The following is a 19,835-nucleotide window of genomic DNA, read 5'->3' on the forward strand; positions in this document are numbered from 1 at the left end:
TTGGAAACAACGGTCCAGGTAGGAAAATTAGAGAGAGGAGGGAGGGAAGGAAGGAAGTGGGAAACCCCAGACAAGAGGTGATGGCCAAGGGAAACAAGATTGGAAACAAGATGAGACGGCAATGCCTGGAATAGGCTCCCAGGAGAGGGTGTGGGAAAGAAAGGCATGACCCAGGAGGGAAAGCAGCCTGGAGCATCCTCCACACAGGAAGCTTAATGGGCAAGAGCTGCGGTGACCCCCATTCCCGTGGACGGGCCAACAAAGGCTCTCCCAGCCTTGACCCCTCACAAGCTTCTGTTCCCTGGAAAGCTCTGAAGAGTTTCCTCAGCATGGCTCAGGAAACAAGTGTCCCTTCTGGGAGAAAGATCATCATGCCATGAGTACAGAGAGCAAAGACGATTATTCTTTCCACTGCAGACGCATTCACCACGCCAGCTAGGATCTGGACGCGTTGGCAACCAGGCAAGAGAACTCCTGTGCTCCTCCTGGTCTGTATCAACAAAAGCTATGATTCACGGGTTCCCTGTGGAAAATGAGACTCTGAAGCAATTTCTCAATGGAGGAGAGGCCCGTTCCCTGGCCTCAGCCCCGAGGAGGAAATAGTCCAGAAAACAGAACTGCCGCTCCAAGGGCCAAGCTGCTGCTTGAGGCTGGCGAGCGTCTGCCAACCCATCACGTGCACCTCTGAAAGGACCCCTATGTGGAGAGACCACGGAATGGGGCTCTGCTTCTCTCTAGCTCGGCAATGTTGGTCTCCTTCATTTACCAAGTGGGGACTCAGTTTCCTCATCAACAAAACAGAGACGGAATACATTTCAGCTTCTCCCATCCTCCAAAACCACTGCAAGAAGCAAAAAGTCAGCAAGACAAAAGAAGATCTAAGGATTTCTCTGTCTGACTCCGCCCCCACCCCCGCCCCCGGGATGTGAGATGAAGACAAAAGGGAACGAGAAGCCTTGGAGACTCCTTATCAATTTAGACGGATAGGGGCTGGAGGACACAGTCAACAAGACCTACAGGGATCACTATAAACTTCCCTCTTAGAACGGCTTTTGCTTAAAACTGAATCACTTCGCTGTATATCTGAAATATTGTAAATCAACTATACTTCGATTTTTAAAGAATCAAAAAAAAAAAAGAAAAGAGAACTGCTTTTACTGCATCTCACAGGTTTTGGATCATCATGTTTTCATTTTCATTTGTCTTTAGGTATATTTTAAATATAAATTTATTTTTAATTTTTGGCTGCATTGGGTCTTCGGTGCTGCATGTGAGCTTTCTCTAGTTGCAGCGAGCGGGAGCTACTCTTCCTTGCGGTGTGCAGGCTTCTCATTGCAGTGGCTTCTGTTGGTGTGGAGCATGGGCTCTAGGTGTGCCAGCTTCAGTAGTTGTGGCACACAGGCTCAGGAGTTGTGGCTCCTGGGCTCTAGAGCTCAGGCTCAGTAGTTGTGGTGCACGGGCTTAGTTGCTCCGTGGCATGTGGGATCTTCCTGGACCAGGGCTCAAACCCATGTCCCCTGCATTGGCAGGCAGATTCTTAACCACTGCGCCACCAGGGAAGTCCCATGTCTCTAAGGAATTTTTGATTTCCTCTTTAATTTTTTCCATGATCCATTGATTGCTTAGTAGCATATTGTTTAACCTCCGTGTGTTTATGTTCATTGCAGCATTATTTACAATTGCCAAAATATGGAAGCAACCTGAGTGTCCATCAACAGATGAATGGATAAAGAAGATATGGTACATATATGCACTGGAATACTACTCAGCCATAAAAAAGACTGAAATTTTGCCATTTGCAGCAACACGGATAGACTTGGAGGGCATTATGCTAAGTGAAATAAGTCAGAGAGAGAAAGACAAATACTGCATGATATCACTTATACATGGAATCTAAAAAATACAACAAACTAGTGACTATAACAAAAGAAGAAGCAGACTCACAGTTATAGAGAACAAAAACTGGTTACCAGTGAGGAGGGTCAATATAGGGGTAGGGGAGTGGGAGGTCCAAACTATTATTGAGTGTAAGATAGGCCACAAGGATGTATTTTACAGCATGAAGAATATAGCCAATATTTTGTAATAACTGTAAATGGAAGGTAACCTTTTAAAATTGTATAAAATATTTTAAAAAAATTTTTTAAGACTAACAGGGAAAAAACCCCAAAAAACAAAAAGCAAGTCCTCTACTCAGTGTAGCCACTGGGGCTTTTTGATGAAGGATTAAAGGGTCAGGATCCTTGGCCATCTATAGGAAAAGCGGCCAGTCAGGGAGACTTCTGGAATAAGGCGACCTGAAACAGAGCCAAGAGGTGGTGTTTTACCGCGTACCACCTTTTCATAAGTTACTCAGTGTGTTTTCATTTTGTCTTCCCAACAGGACCACAAGCCTGTTATTAAGGAAAAAGAACGTGCATTGTGCTTCTCTCGAATCCCCACAGGACTCGCTCAGGACAGACGCCTTGATAGCACTTCCTTCACACATGCGTGATTATATCAGGAAAGAAGACACAACAAACATTGGCTCAGCATTTACATGTCCTCAGTGTTGCAGAAGCTGTTTTGCCATGAATAATCATCACAAACCCCACTTTACAGACACCCACACCGAGGCCCAGAGAAGTTTCATGACTGGCCCCATGTCTCACCACTAGGAAGCGGCAGGGCCGGGATTCAAACCCATCTTCCCACTCTCTCAACTGCTCTCCACGCAGGCAGAAGACCTGGCCTTGAGGGTCACGTTATACAGGAATGGACAGGACATACATGCGTGCACGGACGCACACACTGACGCCCCAGAATGTCGTGTGTGACCCATGCAATAGAGTTGGCAGCTTCGGAGTAAAATAAAGAGGCAATCAAAATGGCTGGATTCCTGATAAAGGTGAGTGTAGAGAAGGATTTTCAAGATCTGCAGGGACTGCTTGAGCTGGGGACGGGGTCGGGAGGGGGGATATTTGCCCAGAAAGTGCTCAGGAATAAGATGCACACCTAAGGGATAGGAAGGAATGGGAAACAGTGAACCGCAGTCACTGGGGTTGACACAAGATGTTTGGACAAGAGGGAGTTGGTCCCAGGCCTAAGAGAGCGGTTTAGAAATGAGGCAGTGTTTTCTGAGTCCATTATAAGATCATGATTAGGACGTGACTGAAAGCTATTTACGTGCTTCTCATTCATCTGCTGATCAAGTTGCGACTAGAAAGGAGTTTCCACATGCGGGAGGGATGTCAGGGAACCAACCAGTGGCTTTTACACTGTTTCCAGAGGGGAGCTGAGTGTGGGCTCAAGGTTGGTGGATGCCAAGGAGATGCCATCAGAGGCCTGCCTGAGCACACCCCGCCCCTCCCAGAGGCCCATAAAAGCCCAGGGGGCAGGGCGCCCCAGCTGCCCTGTCTCTTCCATCCCCCTCCACACGTACCCACATCAGGAGCTCTCCTCGCCAGCCTCTCCCAGCCACCATGTCCAGGCAGTCCACTCTCACCTTCCAGACAGGCAGCCGCAGGGGCTTCAGCATGGCCTCAGCCACCACCCTAGCCACCAGCCGCTCTCGCTTCAGCTCCGTCTCTGTGGCCCACTCCCCGGGGTGGGCAGTGGAGGGATGGGAAGGATCAGCGGTGCTGGGACCAGCTGTGGAAGCCTCAGCCTCTACAACCTGGGGGGGACCAAGCGGGTTTCCATCAGTGGGTGCAGCAGCTTCCGAAGTGGCTTTGATGGCAGGGCGAGCAGAGAGATTGAGGTCAGTGGTGGGTTCGGCTATGGGGGCAGAACTGGAGGGGGCTATGGGGGCCCCGGCTTCTCCGTCTGTCCCCCTGGAGGCATCCAAGAGGTCACCATCAACCAGTCTCCTGACTCCCCTCAACCTGCAAATTGACCCCACCATCCAGTGGGTACGGAAAGAAGAGCGGGAGCAGATCCAGACCCTCAATGACAAGTTTGCCTCTTTCATTGACAAGGTGAGCCGGGGGCTGCATCTGGTCCATGCGGTTGAGTTGGCAGGAAGTTTTGGAGAGGCCCCGGCCAGAGCGCAGCAGTCACCCAACGACCTCCCTGTGGGAAAGCGCATCCACTCGGCAATCCCGGGGGCAGAGGTATTTGCAGGTGGGGCCCTGCAGGACCTGTGGGAATTCCCCCTCATCCTCCTTGGGAGCCATGCCAGCTGGTTCAGTCAACACAGAGGGAAGCGTGAAGCTGTTAAATTCCCTGGGCAAACTAACTTAACCCAGAGCAGGTGTTGTAGAGACACTTACCCCAGGAATGGAGGCCTCCAAGGCCCACTGCACTAGTTCTGTGGAGCCCCAGAGAACATCGGGGTGGCATGATGGGCTTTTCCATTTTGACGTGGAGTTGTCAGTTATATCACTGGCAGATGGGCATACTTTTCCTCTCTCCCGTATTAATTGGGGTGTCTGGCTCTGTCTCCCCAGTTTCTCCAGACTTCACTCTCTTCTTCCCCTATCCAGATGCGGTTCCTGGAGCAGCAGAACGAGGTCCTGGAGACCAAATGGAGCCTGCTGCAGGAGCAGGGCACCAAGACCGTGAGGCAGAGCCTGGAGCCCATCTTCAACACCTACATCAACCTCCAGTGGCAGTTGGACAGCGTCACCACCAAGAGGGGCAGGCTGGGTGCTGAGCTGAGAACCATGCAGGATGTCGTGGAAGATCTCAAAGTCAGGTGAGAGTGGGAGACCCTTAGATCACATGCAGTCATCCCAGAACTCCTCTTTATGAGGACCAGAGGGGTGTGAAGGAGCAGATGCCCGTGTCAGGGAGGTTTGGACTTGCAGTCATTATCTCATGAGAAGAAGACAGCAAAGTATGGGGTAACCAAGGGACCCTCATCTCATGCATCACTATTAACAAGAAGCCTACTCTGTCTGTCTCCATGACTGCCAAGGGACATCTGCGTCATCTCACAAAAGATTCCGACTCTGGAAAGCAATATATTATTTTATAATCGGCTTATTATTTAACTCTGCTGGACATGGGCTCTGTTATTGAGACACCTGCATTTCCCAGATGCACACTAGAGTATAAACCAGTCCATCTGATCCTCCTCAGGGGAGGCAATTTTGACTTGCCATCACCCAGGCTACAGTAGGTGAGGTATCTAACAGAAAGGATGGTCCTCGCCAATCCCTTAGCTGGCTCACCCTTGGTTTCTGAGTTAGAGCAACACCTACTCACTAAAAGCACACTACTTAAATGACTGCCCTGAGGTTCAGTGAAAATATATCAAAATCGACCGGAACAGTGTCCTGAACAAAGTTTACCCCACAGTTCCAGCAGGCACTTGAGGCAGCAAAAATTTTTTTTCTTTTTTGTAAAGCAAGCATCTGCCTTTTTTTTTATTATTTTATTTTTATTTTTGGCTGTGTTGGGTCTTCGTTTCTGTGCGAGGGCTTTCTCTAGTTGTGGCGAGCGGGGGCCACTTTTCATCGCGGTGCGCGGGCCTCTCACTGTCGCAGCCTTTCTTGTTGCAGAGCACAGGCTCCAGACACGCAGGCTCAGTAGTTGTGGCTCACGGGCCTAGTTGCTCCGCGGCATGTGGGATCTTCCCAGATCAGGGCTCGAACCCGTATCCCCTGCATTGGCAGGCAGATTCTCAACCACTGTGCCACCAGGGAAGCCCAGCAAAATTTTTTAAAGATTGGAATTGTGCATCTCTAAGAGGATGGAGTTGCATCAATATGTATTTCTATTCCTATCAGTTGCACGCTCACCTTCTAGTCTTACAAAAGAAAAAAGGGAAAAAGAAACTCTGGCAGAAGAAATTATTCCCCTTTTACAGGGGGAGAAATAGAGGTTAAGTGAATTACCCAAAGTCACACACAGGTCAGCGGAAGAGCTGGGAAGAACTTAAGGTTTCTTAGCTCCTGTTGCACCAGTACAGTCCTCCTCGGTCTGGGAAGAGTTCAATCAAACACTCACTCATAAATGCTGGAGAGGGTGTGGAGAAAAGGGAACACCCTTGCACTGTTGGTGGGAATGCAAATTGATACAGCCACTATGGAGAACAGTATGGAGGTTCCTTAAAAAACTAAAAATAGAATTACCATATGACCCAGCAACCCCACTACTGGGCATAAAACCTGAGAAAACCATAATTCAAAAGGAGTCATGTACCAAAATGTTCATTGCAGCTCTATTTACAATAGCCAGGACATGGAAGCAACCTAAGTGTCCATCAACAGATGAATGGATAAAGAAGATGTGGCACATATATATAATGGAATATTACTCAGCCATAAGAAGAAATGAAATTGAGTTATTTGTAGTGAGGTGGATAGACCTAGAGTCTGTCATACAGAGGGAAGTAAGTCAGAAAGAGGGAAAAAATACCGTATGCTAACACAGGTATATGGAATCTAAGAAAAAAAAAGGTTATGAAGAACCTAGGGGTAACACGGGAATAAAGACACAGACCTACTAGAGAATGGACTTGAGGATATGGGGAGGGGGAAGGGTAAGCTGTGACAAAGTGAGAGCGTGGCATGGACATATATACACTACCAAACGTAAAATAGATAGCTAGTGGGAAGCAGCCACATAGAACAGGGAGATCAACTCAGTGCTTTGTGACCACCTAGAGGGGTGGGATAGGGAGGGTGGGAGGGAGGGAGATGCAAGAGGGAAGAGATATGGGAACATATGTATATGTATAACTGATTCACTTTGTTATAAAGCAGAAACTAACACACCATTGTAAAGCAATTATACTCCAATAAAGATGTTAAAAAATAAAACAAAAAATAACCCTTACTCACAAGCACGCCCTCTCTCCTCTGTGCTTACGGGGACGAGGATGAAGTTAACAAGCACACGGCTGCTGAGAATGAGTTTGCGGCTCTGAAGAAAGTGGTTGGGAATGTCTCTCAAAGGAGAAAATTCAAAACCGAATCCTGGAGTGTGGGGTGATGGACCCTTAGGCCGCCCAAGAAAAGTGACTTCAACCTTGAGAATATCTGGATAGCTCAAACCTGCCAAAATCCTCCCTCTGTATTTATGGCCCCAATGACCCTGCTTGGGTTTCGGTTAGCCCAGGAGATTCGAGCCTGCAGTTCCCAGCAATCACCCACCCCCAACCCCAAACTCCAGATACAGAGTTTGCTAAAATCCAAACTGTAAGGGCCATGGAGGAAGAGTCTGCCCAGCTTCTTTTGGACTTGCTGCCTGGTGCCAGGGTCTCAGAGGAGCATTCTGTGCCGTCTTTCCAGGACTTGGATGCCCCCTACATGAACAAGGTGGACCTGGAGGCCAAGGTCAACTCTCTGACCAAAGGGACCAATTTCCTCCGGGTGCTCTTTGAGGCAGTAAGAGCCTGCAAGTGTGTTTGTCCCTCCTATGTCTGGACCCTGAAAAGAAAAGGATGTGGCAGGGTGTTATCCATATAGTGCCTCTACCCGGGATGGAGGGCTTAGGAGGTCATGGGTATTGGGAAGAACTGCTTGAAATCCTGCCACATTCAACCCCACCCCACCTCTGAGGCTTCTGCCCCCAACCCCATGGCCTAGCAAGGAGGGAGTGCTGATTCCTAAAATCCCATGTCGTTGGGTAACATTCCCAGGGAATTAAGACCCACGTCTCCCTTCTCCATCCCAGAAAGTTCATAAGGCAAGCTGCCCCTCAGCCTTTTGGTCAGGGTGTTTCTTGGCCCCTGAAGATGCCTCTGTCTGGGCACTGCCACTCTGATGGCAGAGACCTGGGTCTGTGGAAGGGGAGAGAGGGGTAGAGAGTGATGAACTCACACTGTGCAGGGGGAGGGGAGCAGGGTCCGAAAAATCACCCAATCCCGAAGAAACCTTTAATGTTGGCATATGAATCACATAAGTCGTATTCAACCTGATATAATTTGGATTCAGAGAACACTTACTCATCCTTCATACTCAGGGAAAATACACAGAAGGAAGCCCTGAGAAGGGATGCTGAGGGCACACTCCCATCACACTGATCTATGACCCAGAAACTCCTCAGAGGTTGACATGGGACCTCGCCCTCCATCAAATGCCTGGCATAAGAAGAGCTGGGAAATCCCTGCCGGGGTTGCCAAAGGATTCCTGACTTAGATGGGAGGTCAACTGCATGATTTCGAGACCCCTTCTTTTTTTGCTGTAGTGATGCTGAGTTAACTGGCTCTGCAGGAACTGTCCCAATGCAGACCCGGGTCAGCGACACATCGGTGGTCCTGTCCATGGACAACAACTGCAGCCTGGACCTGGATGGCATCATCGCCGAGGTCAAAGCCCAGTACGAGGACATCGCCAACCGCAGCCGGGCTGATGCTGTGTCCTGGTACCAGACCAAGGTGAGCGTGGGCACCTCCGTGATAGGCTCCAGGGCTAGTGTTCTCTGAAGCCCCAAATCATTGTTTAACTACTAGCCACAAGCCTCAGGAATCATGTGAGCACTCCTGTTTCTTTCAACTTGGCAGGAGCCAAGTTGAAAACTATGAAAACTAAGCTTGAAATGCATGCGGAAACCCTAATACACACACACTGATATGTGGTCAAGAAATGCTGGGTGCTCAAAAGGACAGCCACAGCCCCCACACCACTTGCAACTGGTTGGGGGTTGGATGAGACTCAAACAACCAAGAAACGGTCATAAAACTCTTTCTAAAGGGCTTGTTTATTTACGGAGCTCCTACTATATGACAAGCAGGGTTACAAAGTTGTAAATGAATGAGCTACAAAAGGAATCCAAGGTCTGGGAGGCCATGAAGTGAATGAACAGTCACAGAAAGGAAAAAGCACTAATAAAACACTTCCAGGAAGGGTGGGTTTTCAGTCTGTGTTGGAAGCAATGAGAGGAAAAGATTGCTAAGGAGCAGGGAGGGGTTCAAGGCTGAGCAAGCGGTCCCGTGGGGCTGCAAGGCAGAAATGAACACTGCTGAACAAAAGAGTTTGTACTGGGAAGAGGGAGGTTGGAATAACCACAGAGAGCTACTATCCAAAGACGCAGATGGCCAGAAGGTTTGGCTTTGGAGGGGTGTAGTAGCATGGATGGTCCAACCCATGAGATCAATTCTCTGCCAAATGCAGGTGCTTTTCTGGGGCAGCTGCTCACCTACAAACTGGCTCCCATCCCTTGTCCTGATCTGGGCATGGACTTAGTCCCTACCACTGCAACGTGGTAGAAAGGAAGCAGGGTGTCAGGTGCCAGGGGTGCAAGGGCGAGGCAGCCCCTTGGTGGTAAGTGGAGGTGGGATGCACTTAACTCCAGGTGGGATGGTTGAAATGTATAGCGAACGATTCCCTTTGCTGGCAAGGCTGCTGTTCCCTTTAACTGTGTGTGTCTAGAAACGAAGAAGGTGAACTATTCAGCACTTTCAAAACTGGACAGATCTTCACTCAGGCAGGGGCTCTTCTTCTGTTGGGCAAGGGCGTGGGTTTTCTTCAGGCTGCTGGAGGACATTGGGTGCATTTATTTCTCCTAAATGAGTGTGTCCTGGATACGCACTATTAGACAGAGAGCCACTTGAGATGGAGGATTCTGTTACAAAGTCTTCAGAATGGGGTACTCTACAGTCTGGACACCGTCCAACACCGTTCCCCTGCATCTCCTCCCTGTTTCCCCAACACCTGTGTCAGGAGGGCCACCAAAATTCATGGTCACAGTTGGTCTGGACGTATGCCCCGTGACCAAGAACCACCCCCACAAGGACAATGCCAAGTCACCTGTTACTCCTAGAGCTCTGCGTGCGCTTTCCTATCCCAGGGTGTTCGCACACAGGCTGTTTCCCGGTCTGGAATATTCTCCCCCAAGCCGGTCACTTAAGTCAATCCTTCCCAGCCTTCAGCGCCCGGCTCAAGTATCCCCATCTCTTGAAGGACTTCCCTGCCCATCCCCGCAGCCACTCCCATATCTAGGTCAGATTCCTTTATCACACCCCCATAGCCACTGTTCAATTCCTAAGGGACTCATCTCAGTTCGGAACCATAAACTCGATAATATGCTGGTTTGACTGTTGCCAGAAAACTGTAGGCAGGGCTCTGATTATGCTCTTCATGATATTCCCAGAGCCCAGGACACACCTGGCGAGTAGATGTGCTCAAGAAACAAGCGAGGGAATGTGCGAACGATCAGTGAATGGATGGGCCCGCTCAGGGCACCGAGGGCCAGGCTGGGTGCACAGTGCCCTTGCCAGTGTTTGATGGAGTGACTGACTCTACTCTGGTGGCATCAGTATGAGGAGCTGCAGGTCACGGCAGGCCGGCCCGGCGATGATCTCCGCAACACCAAACGAGAGATCTCTGAGACGGACCGGATGATCCAGAGGCTGAGAGCCGGGATCGACAACGTCAAGATGCAGGTACATTCTGGCAGGGCCCAGAGCTCCCCACACACTCATTTCTTCCGGGTCATTCTGCCACTCTTACAGGACTCCTACCCAAGAAGCACCAGATCTCCAGAGGTTAGCAGTAAGGCTCACGGCTTCCTCCTTTCCTTACAGTGTGCCAGCCTGCACACAGCCATCGCCGACACGGAACAGCACGGAGAACTGGCCCTCAAGGATGCACGGGCCAAGCTGGTGGACCTGGAGGAGGCCCTGCAGAAGGCCAAGCAGGACATGGCACAGCTGCTGCGTGAGTACAGGAGCTCATGAACATCAAGCTGGCCTTGGACATGGAGGTCGCCATTTACAGGAAGCTGCTGGAGGGCGAGGAGTGCAAGTGAGGGCAGATGCACCAACTCCATCCCAGCTGCCTGGGCATTCCTAGGGGCTCAGGTGCTGCAGGCCCCTCCTTGCCTGGAAAAGGGAGCAAAACGCAGGTGGAATTGGACTATGACAAAGAATACAGGTGCAATTTCTTTCCAGGGAAATCATGAGCAGATTCCCACATTTGAGGTGTAACTTCTTTTAGCACCCCATAGAAATTTAGGAGCTGATTGGATCTCCGTAATCAACTTCTATCAAAGGAGAAAGTTGGTTACACGGTGGGTCTGGATATGTGGTATGAACTGAGAATAAATTGTCCTAGGATTTGGGCTGACAGGTCTACCACTAACTAGCTATGTAAGCTTAGGAAACTCAGCATCCCCTCCCCTGCCCAACCCCAGCCTTCAATTTCTTTAGTGATGGAATAAAGAGGCCAGGTCACATGATCCCCAAAGCCCCATGGGAGCTTTGTGCTCACCAGTTACCAGCTGTGTGACCAAGGGCCAATTACTTCATCTCTCCAGTCCTCACCTGTAAAATGGGGATAACCACAGTTTCTATCTTATATGTTATTAAGGGGGCCAAAGTGAGGGACTATATATGAAGCTCTTAGGACAATGCATGGGACACAGCAAATGGTCAATAAATGTTAGCTATCTTTCAGTTTAATGGCCAAAGATATGCGCTTTGGAGTCAAATGAATCTGACCTCAAATCCAGCTTTGTGATCATGGGCAAGTTAATTAACCTCTCTGATCTTCAATTTCGCCATCTGTAAAACTGAGATAATAAAACCTACTTAATGGGGTTGTTGAGAGAATTAAGTGGCATAATGTAGGTAGTAGGTAGGTAGTCCTTTTTAGTGTTCTGTCTGTGTTTATAATGAATGCCACTTCTGTCCTCAAGATGCTAAAGCGAAACTACTCTACTTGCTACAATGATAGACTTATTATTGTTATCGTTACACTTATGACTCAGACTCCTCTCCACACCTGTAATAGCCTCAGTGCCTGACAAGAGTCCATTATTGAAAGAGAGCTCTTCTTGTTCTATGACAGCCCTACCTTTCCAGCTGACAGTAGCATATGATTAGCTTTAATTTTCTTAAGGTGTCTACCTCATTTACACCAAAAAATGTGTTTCTGAGATTACAGGTTTGACTCCTATGAACCCCAAACTCTGCATTATTTCATTCATTAGATTATTATTTTTAATACTACTAGTATTTAAATAATTTCAACCTCCATTACTTCTGCAATAAAAAATAATTCAGGTTTTTCTAAATACATTTAAAACAATTGCAAAAACGTCACTTCCAATGGCTGTAAGCTGCTGGACACCACAGTAACCTTCCTTCTCCCCCCTCCCCCCCAATCAGGCCGAGCGGAGAGGGTGTTTCTCCAGTTAACATCTGTGAGTATGACATCCTCTTGTATCGTTTGGAGTGTATGTGGCTGGGGTCTGGGGAGCTGGTGGGCACGCTGGAGGGTGGCAGGGATACATGGGCATTGGAGGGGACCCCACCTATAGGGGGTTCATTTTGAGAAGGTTAGAGGTTCTGAGTTCGTTAAAAAGAGCTGTATTAGGAGGGTCTTTGAAGTCACCATTCTTACCTCTTTGCAAGTGAGAGAGGGGCCACAGAGGGGGCAATGGGAGGTTTGATGTAATCCTTCTGCATGGGTTTGGAAGAGCCATCGGCTGCACCTCCCACCTCCCCGAATTCCACACCTTTCTTTTTTTTTAACATCTTTATTAGAGTATAAATGCTTTACAATGTTGTGTTAGTTTCTGCTGTACAAAAAAGTGAATCAGCTATATGTACACATATATCCCCATATCCCATCCCTCTTGCGTTTCCCTCCCAGCCTCCCTATCCCACCCTTCTAAGTGGTCACAAACCACTGAGCTGATCTCCCTGTGAGATGCAGCTGCTTCCCACTAGCTATCTGTTTTACATTTGGTAGCGTATATATGTCATTGCTACTCTCTCATTTCGTTCCAGCTTACCCTTCCCCCTCCCCTTGTCCTCAAGTCCATTCTCTACGTCTGCGTCTTTATTCCTGTCCTGCCCCTAGGTTTGTCAGAAACTTTTTTTTTTTAGATTCCATATATATGTGTTAGCATATGGTATTTTTTCTCTTTCTGACTTACTTCACTCTGTATGACAGACTCTAAGTCTATCCACCTCACTATAAATAACTCAGTTTCATTTCTTTTTATGGCTGAGTAATGTTCCATTACATATATGTGCCACATCTTCTTTATCCATTCATCTGTCGATGGACACTTAGTTTCCTTCCATGTTCTGGCCATTGTAAATAGAGCTGCAGTGAACATTGGGGTACGTGACTCTTTTTTTTTTTTTTTTTTTGCGGTACACGGGCCTCTCACTGTTGTGGCCTCTCCCGTTGTGGAGCACAGGCTCCGGACGCGCAGGCTCAGTGGCCATGGCTCACGGGTCCAGCCGTTCCGCAGCATGTGGGATCTTCCCAGACCGGGGCGTGAACCCGTGTCCCCTGCATCGGCAGGCGGACTCTTAACCACTGCGCCACCAGGGAAGCCCAGGACTTTTGATTTTAAAAGTGGGGCAATGGGAGAAGGATGAGACCAGATGGTATTTTAACAATAATAGCAAATACACAGTACCCTGTGCCAGGCATAGGCGTGGTGCTTTGCAGACGTTAACTAGTGTGATATTTGTAACACAGCAGCTCTGTGAGGCAGGACCAGTGTTATCCTCATTCTACAGATGATGAAACTGAGGCCCAGAGAGGCCCAGTCACTTACCCAAAGTCACATGACTAGCACAGGACAGAGCTGGGGTTGAAACCCAGGTGGCAGGCTCAGTGTCCTGAGCCTGCGCAGCGCCAGAGTTATGCTGGAAAACGGAAGGACAGGCATTAGGAAGCATGGGGAAGCTTTAAATGCATCGATGTCACTCATCAAAGTGAGTCATTCGGCCAGACTAAATCCCTGACCCTGATTCCGTTGCCTTCGGGGGCAGTGAGTGGGTGAGGAGCTCCTTGGGGGCCTAGAGGAAATAGGCGGGCTGTCTCTGAGGATCTGGTAGAGTGAGTAATTGCTGTCTCTGCAAGTGAGCTGCAGGCAGAGGCCAGGCTCAGAACTCTCTTGGTGAGGAGGGGCTCGGGGTCAGCTGGGATTTCAGTGACTACAGCTAACTCTCAGAACAACTCAGAAAAGACAGCTGCGCCAGCAGCAGGCAGCCAACTCTTCACTGCCCTCCAAGAGGGAACGCCTAGATGACGTAAGCTTCCTCAGCAGCAAGATAGAATAAAGGTAGCTTTAAGAAGGACTTCCCAGAGAATGATTCGACACAGGAACAGGCTACTGGGCAGTGGCATGGAAGGTAAACTTGCTAATGAGAAGCAATGATAAAAGTCATCTGTGTTGAGTGGATGGAGGAGCCAGACGTGTCCAGAGATGGGGCTGGACCTGGTGCCTCCCTAGGGCATTCAGTCGGTGAGACACGGATTTGCCCCCAGAGGTTCCTACCCTCAGGCCTGATACCAACTCCCTTCCAAACCCCACAAGCCCAACTAAAACATTTTCCCCTGCCCATTCCGCCAGATATGAAGAGGAGCTCTCCCTGCAGCCCTCTGCTGAGAATGAGTTTGTTGCCTTGAAGAAGGTGAGGGAGGATGGCCCAGGGAAGGAGAAGGCCCCCTGAGCTGGCCCACTGGGCCTGGGGACACTCAGCCCCTGGACCGTGTCCGAATGTGCCTGCAACCCGCCCACCCCGCAGACCCTGGGAGAGAGGAAGGCCAGCCTCCCCCGCCCCTTGCAGAAGGACAGGGACTGACCTGGCCTCCACCTCCCAACTCATGTTAAGGGTTGTATTTACACCTGCCCAAGAAGCTGGAGATGTTGCAAACGCCAAATCAAAGCCAAAACAAAGACTCTGACTCAAACTCCCAGAGATGAAAATCAATCTTGTTGATCCCTCACATAGATAGCGATGTATTTTCTGGCCTGAGGTCCATAGGGAGCTCTGAGGAATGCATTCAAGGCTCCTTTAACCCCTTTGTCTTCAGATGCTTCCCCATCAGAATGCCAGGCCCAGGCACGGGGTCCTGGGGCTGGGGACCCCTCACTCCATCCTTGGCTTTGTCACCCCTTCCCTTCCACATAGGCCTAAGTGAGGAAAGGTGGGTCCCACACCCGCCACCTGCTACCACCTTGCCTCGTGGCCCAGCTGGCAGAGGGGTGGCCCCAGGTTACGACTGTCACTTCTCTGGCTGCAGGATATGGACACAGCCTTCCTGATAAAGGCTGACCTGGAGACCAATGTGGAGGTCTGGTCCAGGAGATCGACTTCCTGAAAAGCTTATATGAGGAGGTACCTGCAGCCATGCTGCCCACAGGTGGTCAGCCAGGGGCCAATCTCCCAGGGTCCCCACACCCAGGAGATCAGCCTGCTGCAGTCTCAGATCTCAGAGACCTCCATCATTGTGAAGGTGGACAAAAGCCAGGAGCTGCAGGCGGGCGGCATCGTTTCCCAGATCGAAGCCCAGTACGACAAAATCGCCAGCCGCAGCAAAGCGCAAGCAGAGGCCTGGTACCAGAGCCGGGGGAGGCCCAGGCGGGGCCCGGGGGACCCCAGGCCCACTATCCCCCTGGAAGCGGGTGAGGAGAGACTGAGGGCCATGCCACACCCAGGCCCTGGTGTGGCAAGGAATGCTAACTGGCAAGGAATGCTAATTGGCAATGATGACAAAGAGGACTCTGGGCTTCCGGGCATGGGAGGAGGCTAATGGCATGGGGTGGTTACTAATAGTGGAGCAGAAACCGTGATTCAGGTGGCCCCAGACTTAGGTAATTAGGGCCTTGCTGGGAGGGCAGTTGGTGTCCCTGAGGGCAATTTGATTTAACAAATATTATCATCTCAGTCTTGCCCACCTTATCTGTGAAAGGCACCATTATTATTCACTCATTCATTCATTCATTTATTGAGCGTGCGTCGTTTGCCAAGCACCGTTCTAGGTGCTGGAGGTCCAGCAGGGAACAGCACAAACAATCCCTGCCTTCGTGTCGCTTTCATTCCGGAGGCAGGGGCAGGGGCGGGACAGGCAAGACGAATAAGCACAGTGGGTGTATGTTAGATGGACACGTGTTATGGAGAAAATAAATCAGGGTGAAGCGTAGGGAGTGTGGTGTGAATACGGTTTGCAACAGGGTGGCCAGGGAAGGAGGGCCTTACTGGGGTGTGTGGAACCATGAGGATACTAAGAGTCACAGCATCCCCATCCTCAAGGAAATTACAGTCCACGGGAGAGAAACGTGTAACCAGCCAAACTGAGATACGAGGTAGCATGAAGTGACCGCTAAGGTCAAGCTGCAGGCCAAGGGAATAGGATGATGATGCAAGTAACAAATTGTGTCTGGAAAGGCGGAGGCGCTGGGGCGTGGTCTGGATCTCGAAGGCCAAGTATGATTTCCATAAGCATGGGGGAAAGGACGTCTGGCTGAGGTGAGGCATGAAAGGAAGCACCATGAAAGAAATGCAGCTGGAGACACAGGGCCAGATCACAGCAGATCTGCAGAGCTGCACTGAGGCCTTTGGACTTTTTTCTGAAGGCAATGGGCACCAATCTCCAGGGAGTGTCCCAAGCAATGCTCTACCCTTTTTCTGGAGATCATGGTGATCAAGGTATCAAACCCCGGCCTGGCGTCAGCTCCCTGTGACTCAGTCTGTGGCTCACCCACGGCCAGGTTTTGCTCTGGCCGGCCCCTCCTCCAGTTGCTCTCCCGGGCCATTCATCAGTCAGGTGGGCTCAGGAAAGATAACCACAGTTTCCCATCCTCCTAAGTTAGAACCAGAAAGATAACTCTATTATTTAAAAATTGTATTTAGCCATGAGGATCAGAAATCAATAATAATAATGACAGTTGAAACAAATTTGATTTTTACTTTTTTCTCAAATAATTTGAAAGTAAAGAAGTAGACTGCCCACAGATGACTCTGGGGTTCTGTGTCACCATCAGGAACACAAGCTCCTTCTAGCTTTCTTTTCTGTCATTCTTAGCATAGTGCTTTAATCCTCATGGTTGCCCCATGTCCCAAGATGGCTGCGACACCACCAATCTCACATGTTCATTCCAAGCAGGCAGAAGAAGAGAGGGCAAAAGGAACATGACAACTGAATCATCTCTGACTTTAAACAGCTTTCCTAGAAGCCCTACCCAGCAACGGCCGTGCACCTCGTTGATGAGAAAGCTGAGAAATATTCTCTTATCTGGGCTTCTGTTTGAAGAAGAGGAGAATGGGTATTGATTGGGCAACTACAGGCTTTTTCACAATAACCAAAGAGAGTGACTTGCGCTTATCTTGTTTTGCATTTTCTATGCAAAACGCTCCCATCCATTATGTGCAGAAAATACAAAGTTGGCTAAATGTTTAATCTATTAATGTAATCCATAACACACTATTCAGAAATCAGATTCAATGTACAAAAGTTTAATAAAAAAGTGTTAAACCAAGATCGGAAATAATATTGCATTTTGTTTTCAATTGTTTTGAAGGAGAATATACAAACATATTCACCCTGGTGGGGGCAGATGTGCTGTGTCCTCAGTCCTTGGTCTGTTACGTACCCCAGGCTGAGCACAGAATCTCTTTCCAAGGTCCAGAGCAGGGATGGAGAAAAAAAGGAGGGAAATCCCAGGGCGGAGAGAAAAGGACAAGACACAGAATCACTAAACAGAGAGGAGGGGAGTTTGGAGCTTAGAGGAGAATTTAATAAGCCTAAAGATTCAGGGCTGGAATATGAGAAAGGAATAAGGAATAGCCCAGAAAAGGACCAGAAATGGATAGGGGATGGGGAACAGAACAAGTATAAGAATCCAAAAGCACCTGACCCAGGAAGTTAGGAGAGGAGACACGGGGGACAGTGGGAAAGGGGGCTGGGAGGGACAACAGTGTGGGTGCCCAGGTTCTGACCTCCCTGTGTGGTAGTATGAGGAGCTGCGGCTGACAGCCGGGACCCACTGTGACAACCTCCACAACTGCAAGAACGAGATTCTGGAAATAAACAAGCTGATTCAGTGGTTGCAGCAAGACATTGAGAATGTCAAAGCCCAGATGAGGCCATCACAGGGTAACCCGCCATCTGGTCTTGGTCGTGATGGGGGAGTCCATCCTCCCTGGGGGCCCAGTCGAGGAGGGAATAAACTTGCGCTGTTTCCCACGAGAGGGAGCGAGCCCTTTCTACAGAAGAGCTGACCCACAGCAGGATGAGCAGGCTCAGGAAACAGTGAGGCCCCCAACAGAAGCTAGGCAACCTACTGCATCAAGATGGAATAGCAAGGATTCTTCACTAGATGGGAGTATAGAAAAGATGTTCTCCAAGGCCCCTTCCAACCAAAGACTCTAATTCTATGATCCTGAAATTCAAGGTGACCCCGCAGAGTTCATAAACTCAGACTCACTCTCTTCTCCTAGGCTAGTGAAGACCAGGCAGACACTTAAAATCTATTAGTCACAAAGAAATTGTTTGGCTTATCTAGAGGAAACTCACAGATCTCCTTGAGGTGTTATAGACAAAAGAACTGGTCCCCATCCCCCAGAGGAACCAGATGTCGCAATCCTAGGATGAAACCCACAGCAGATTTGAATCTGACACATAATCATGACTATAGGAAAAACTCACTCTTCCTCCTGTGTCCCTCCTTTACCCTCCCACTATCACATTCACAGCACTTTCTGATACCAGATATGGGGGAAGGGTGTTTCCATACTAACCAGTTCTGCAACACCAGATGGGTGTTCTACAACTTAACGCACTTCTGACACTACCTACCTGGAGATAGCATCAGATCCCACAGGTTAGGGACTGCCCCCCAAGTCCCACAAGGCTGCCCGCAGTTCAGATGCTAATCACAAGTCCAGGTTGTGTTTCTGAGCAATCGGCTATATATTGGAGGTCTCCATGACCCCCCTCCTCAGGTTCGATTAATTTGCTGGAGTTGCTCACAGAACTCAGGAAAATAGATTCCTTTACATCTACTGCTTTATTATAAAAGCATATGATGAGGGATACGGATGAACACCCAGGTGGAAGAGATGGATAAGGCAAGGTATGTGGGAGGGGCGTGGAGCTTCCTGTCCTCTCCAGGCGTGCCATTCTCTCCACACCTCCGCCTGGTCACCAGCCTGGAGGCTCTCTGAATCCTCTACTGTTGGGATTTTATGGAGGCTTCCTCTCCTAGGCATGATCAATTATTACCTCCGTTCCCAGCCTCTCTCCCCTCTCGGGAGATTTGCGGGGTGGGCTGAAAATTCCCAGCTTCTAATCATGGCTTGGTCTTTCTGGTGACCAGCCCCCATCCAGGAGCCTACCTAGAGCCACCTTAATTAAACAAAAGACATTGCCAATACCCAGGAAATTCTAAGGGGTTTAGGGACTCTGTGTCAGAAACCAGGGTCAAAGACCAAACGTTAGAACAAAGGATGATCTTAGTGTGCTTATCACTTAGGAAATTACAAGGTTTGGGGGCGTTCTGTCCAGAAACTGGGGGAAGAGACCAATATATATTGTTTCTAATTGCCTCACAACGACCGTGTTCTCTGTTCTTCTAAGAGTCAGCCCAGGGCTCCAGGGCGCCCCGTAATGCCTTTCTGTGCCCTCTCCTCCCAGCGCTGCAAACTGGAGGGTGCGCCATGCCCGAGGCGGAGCAGCAGGGCGAGGCGGCCCTCAACGACGCCAAGTGCAAGCTGGCTGGGCTGGAGGAGGCCCTGAAGAAGGCCAAGCAGGACATGGCCTGCCTGCTCAAGGAGTTCCAGGAGGTGATGAACTCCAAGCTGGGCCTGGACATCGAGATCGCCACCTACAGGCGCCTGCTGGAGGGCGAGGAGCACGGCTCAGTCAAGGATGGGCACCAGGTATGTCTGTTCTCCTGCCCTCTGCCTGCTGTTGCTGCCATTGCCCATCCCACAGTCGTGGAAAATCTAAAACAGCACGCAGACCACAGGCCCTCCTCGCTGACAGGGTCCATGGAGCAGGCAGAAGCGGTGGGGTGCTGCGTGCCTCTTGGCCTCATTCTCTGATGCAGTTCCCTTGTGTCTCCTTTGCCTCCCACCCCCAGGCTGCATGAAGGTGTTGGGCCCGTGAATATCTGTGAGTAGATGAGCCCTCCCCAGCGGTTCTGGGGTCTTGGGA

General features: G+C 49.7%; 2 protein-coding genes across 2 annotated transcripts in view; both read left to right on the plus strand.

Moving 5' to 3' along the window:
• LOC307194396 (keratin, type II cytoskeletal 75-like) overlaps positions 1–13,674 on the plus strand; it is a gene marked incomplete at both ends in the record, with an annotated part of 28,640 nt that extends 14,966 nt beyond the window's left edge. The window contains 13 exon segments of the mRNA XM_079937494.1: positions 3,371–3,587; positions 3,590–3,843; positions 3,845–3,956; positions 4,464–4,670; positions 6,805–6,858; positions 7,218–7,313; positions 8,142–8,148; positions 8,151–8,305; positions 10,187–10,312; positions 10,454–10,591; positions 10,597–10,673; positions 12,038–12,105; positions 13,664–13,674. Of these exon segments, the coding sequence (XP_079793620.1) occupies positions 3,371–3,587; positions 3,590–3,843; positions 3,845–3,956; positions 4,464–4,670; positions 6,805–6,858; positions 7,218–7,313; positions 8,142–8,148; positions 8,151–8,305; positions 10,187–10,312; positions 10,454–10,591; positions 10,597–10,673; positions 12,038–12,105; positions 13,664–13,674 (1,522 nt within the window).
• A 245-nt stretch (positions 13,675–13,919) lies between these two features.
• Positions 13,920–19,770, plus strand: LOC307194397 (keratin, type II cuticular Hb2-like; the record flags this gene model as incomplete). The annotated part of the gene is given in 9 exon segments (XM_079937495.1): positions 13,920–13,924; positions 14,248–14,308; positions 14,922–14,970; positions 14,973–15,016; positions 15,084–15,248; positions 17,633–17,758; positions 19,314–19,328; positions 19,331–19,558; positions 19,762–19,770. Coding segments are annotated over 9 exon segments (702 nt in total).
• Between the last annotated feature and the right edge of the window lie 65 nt (positions 19,771–19,835).

This window comes from Stenella coeruleoalba, assembly GCF_951394435.1.
Source record: "Stenella coeruleoalba genome assembly, chromosome: 11".
NCBI classification, from domain to species: Eukaryota; Metazoa; Chordata; class Mammalia; order Artiodactyla; family Delphinidae; genus Stenella; species Stenella coeruleoalba.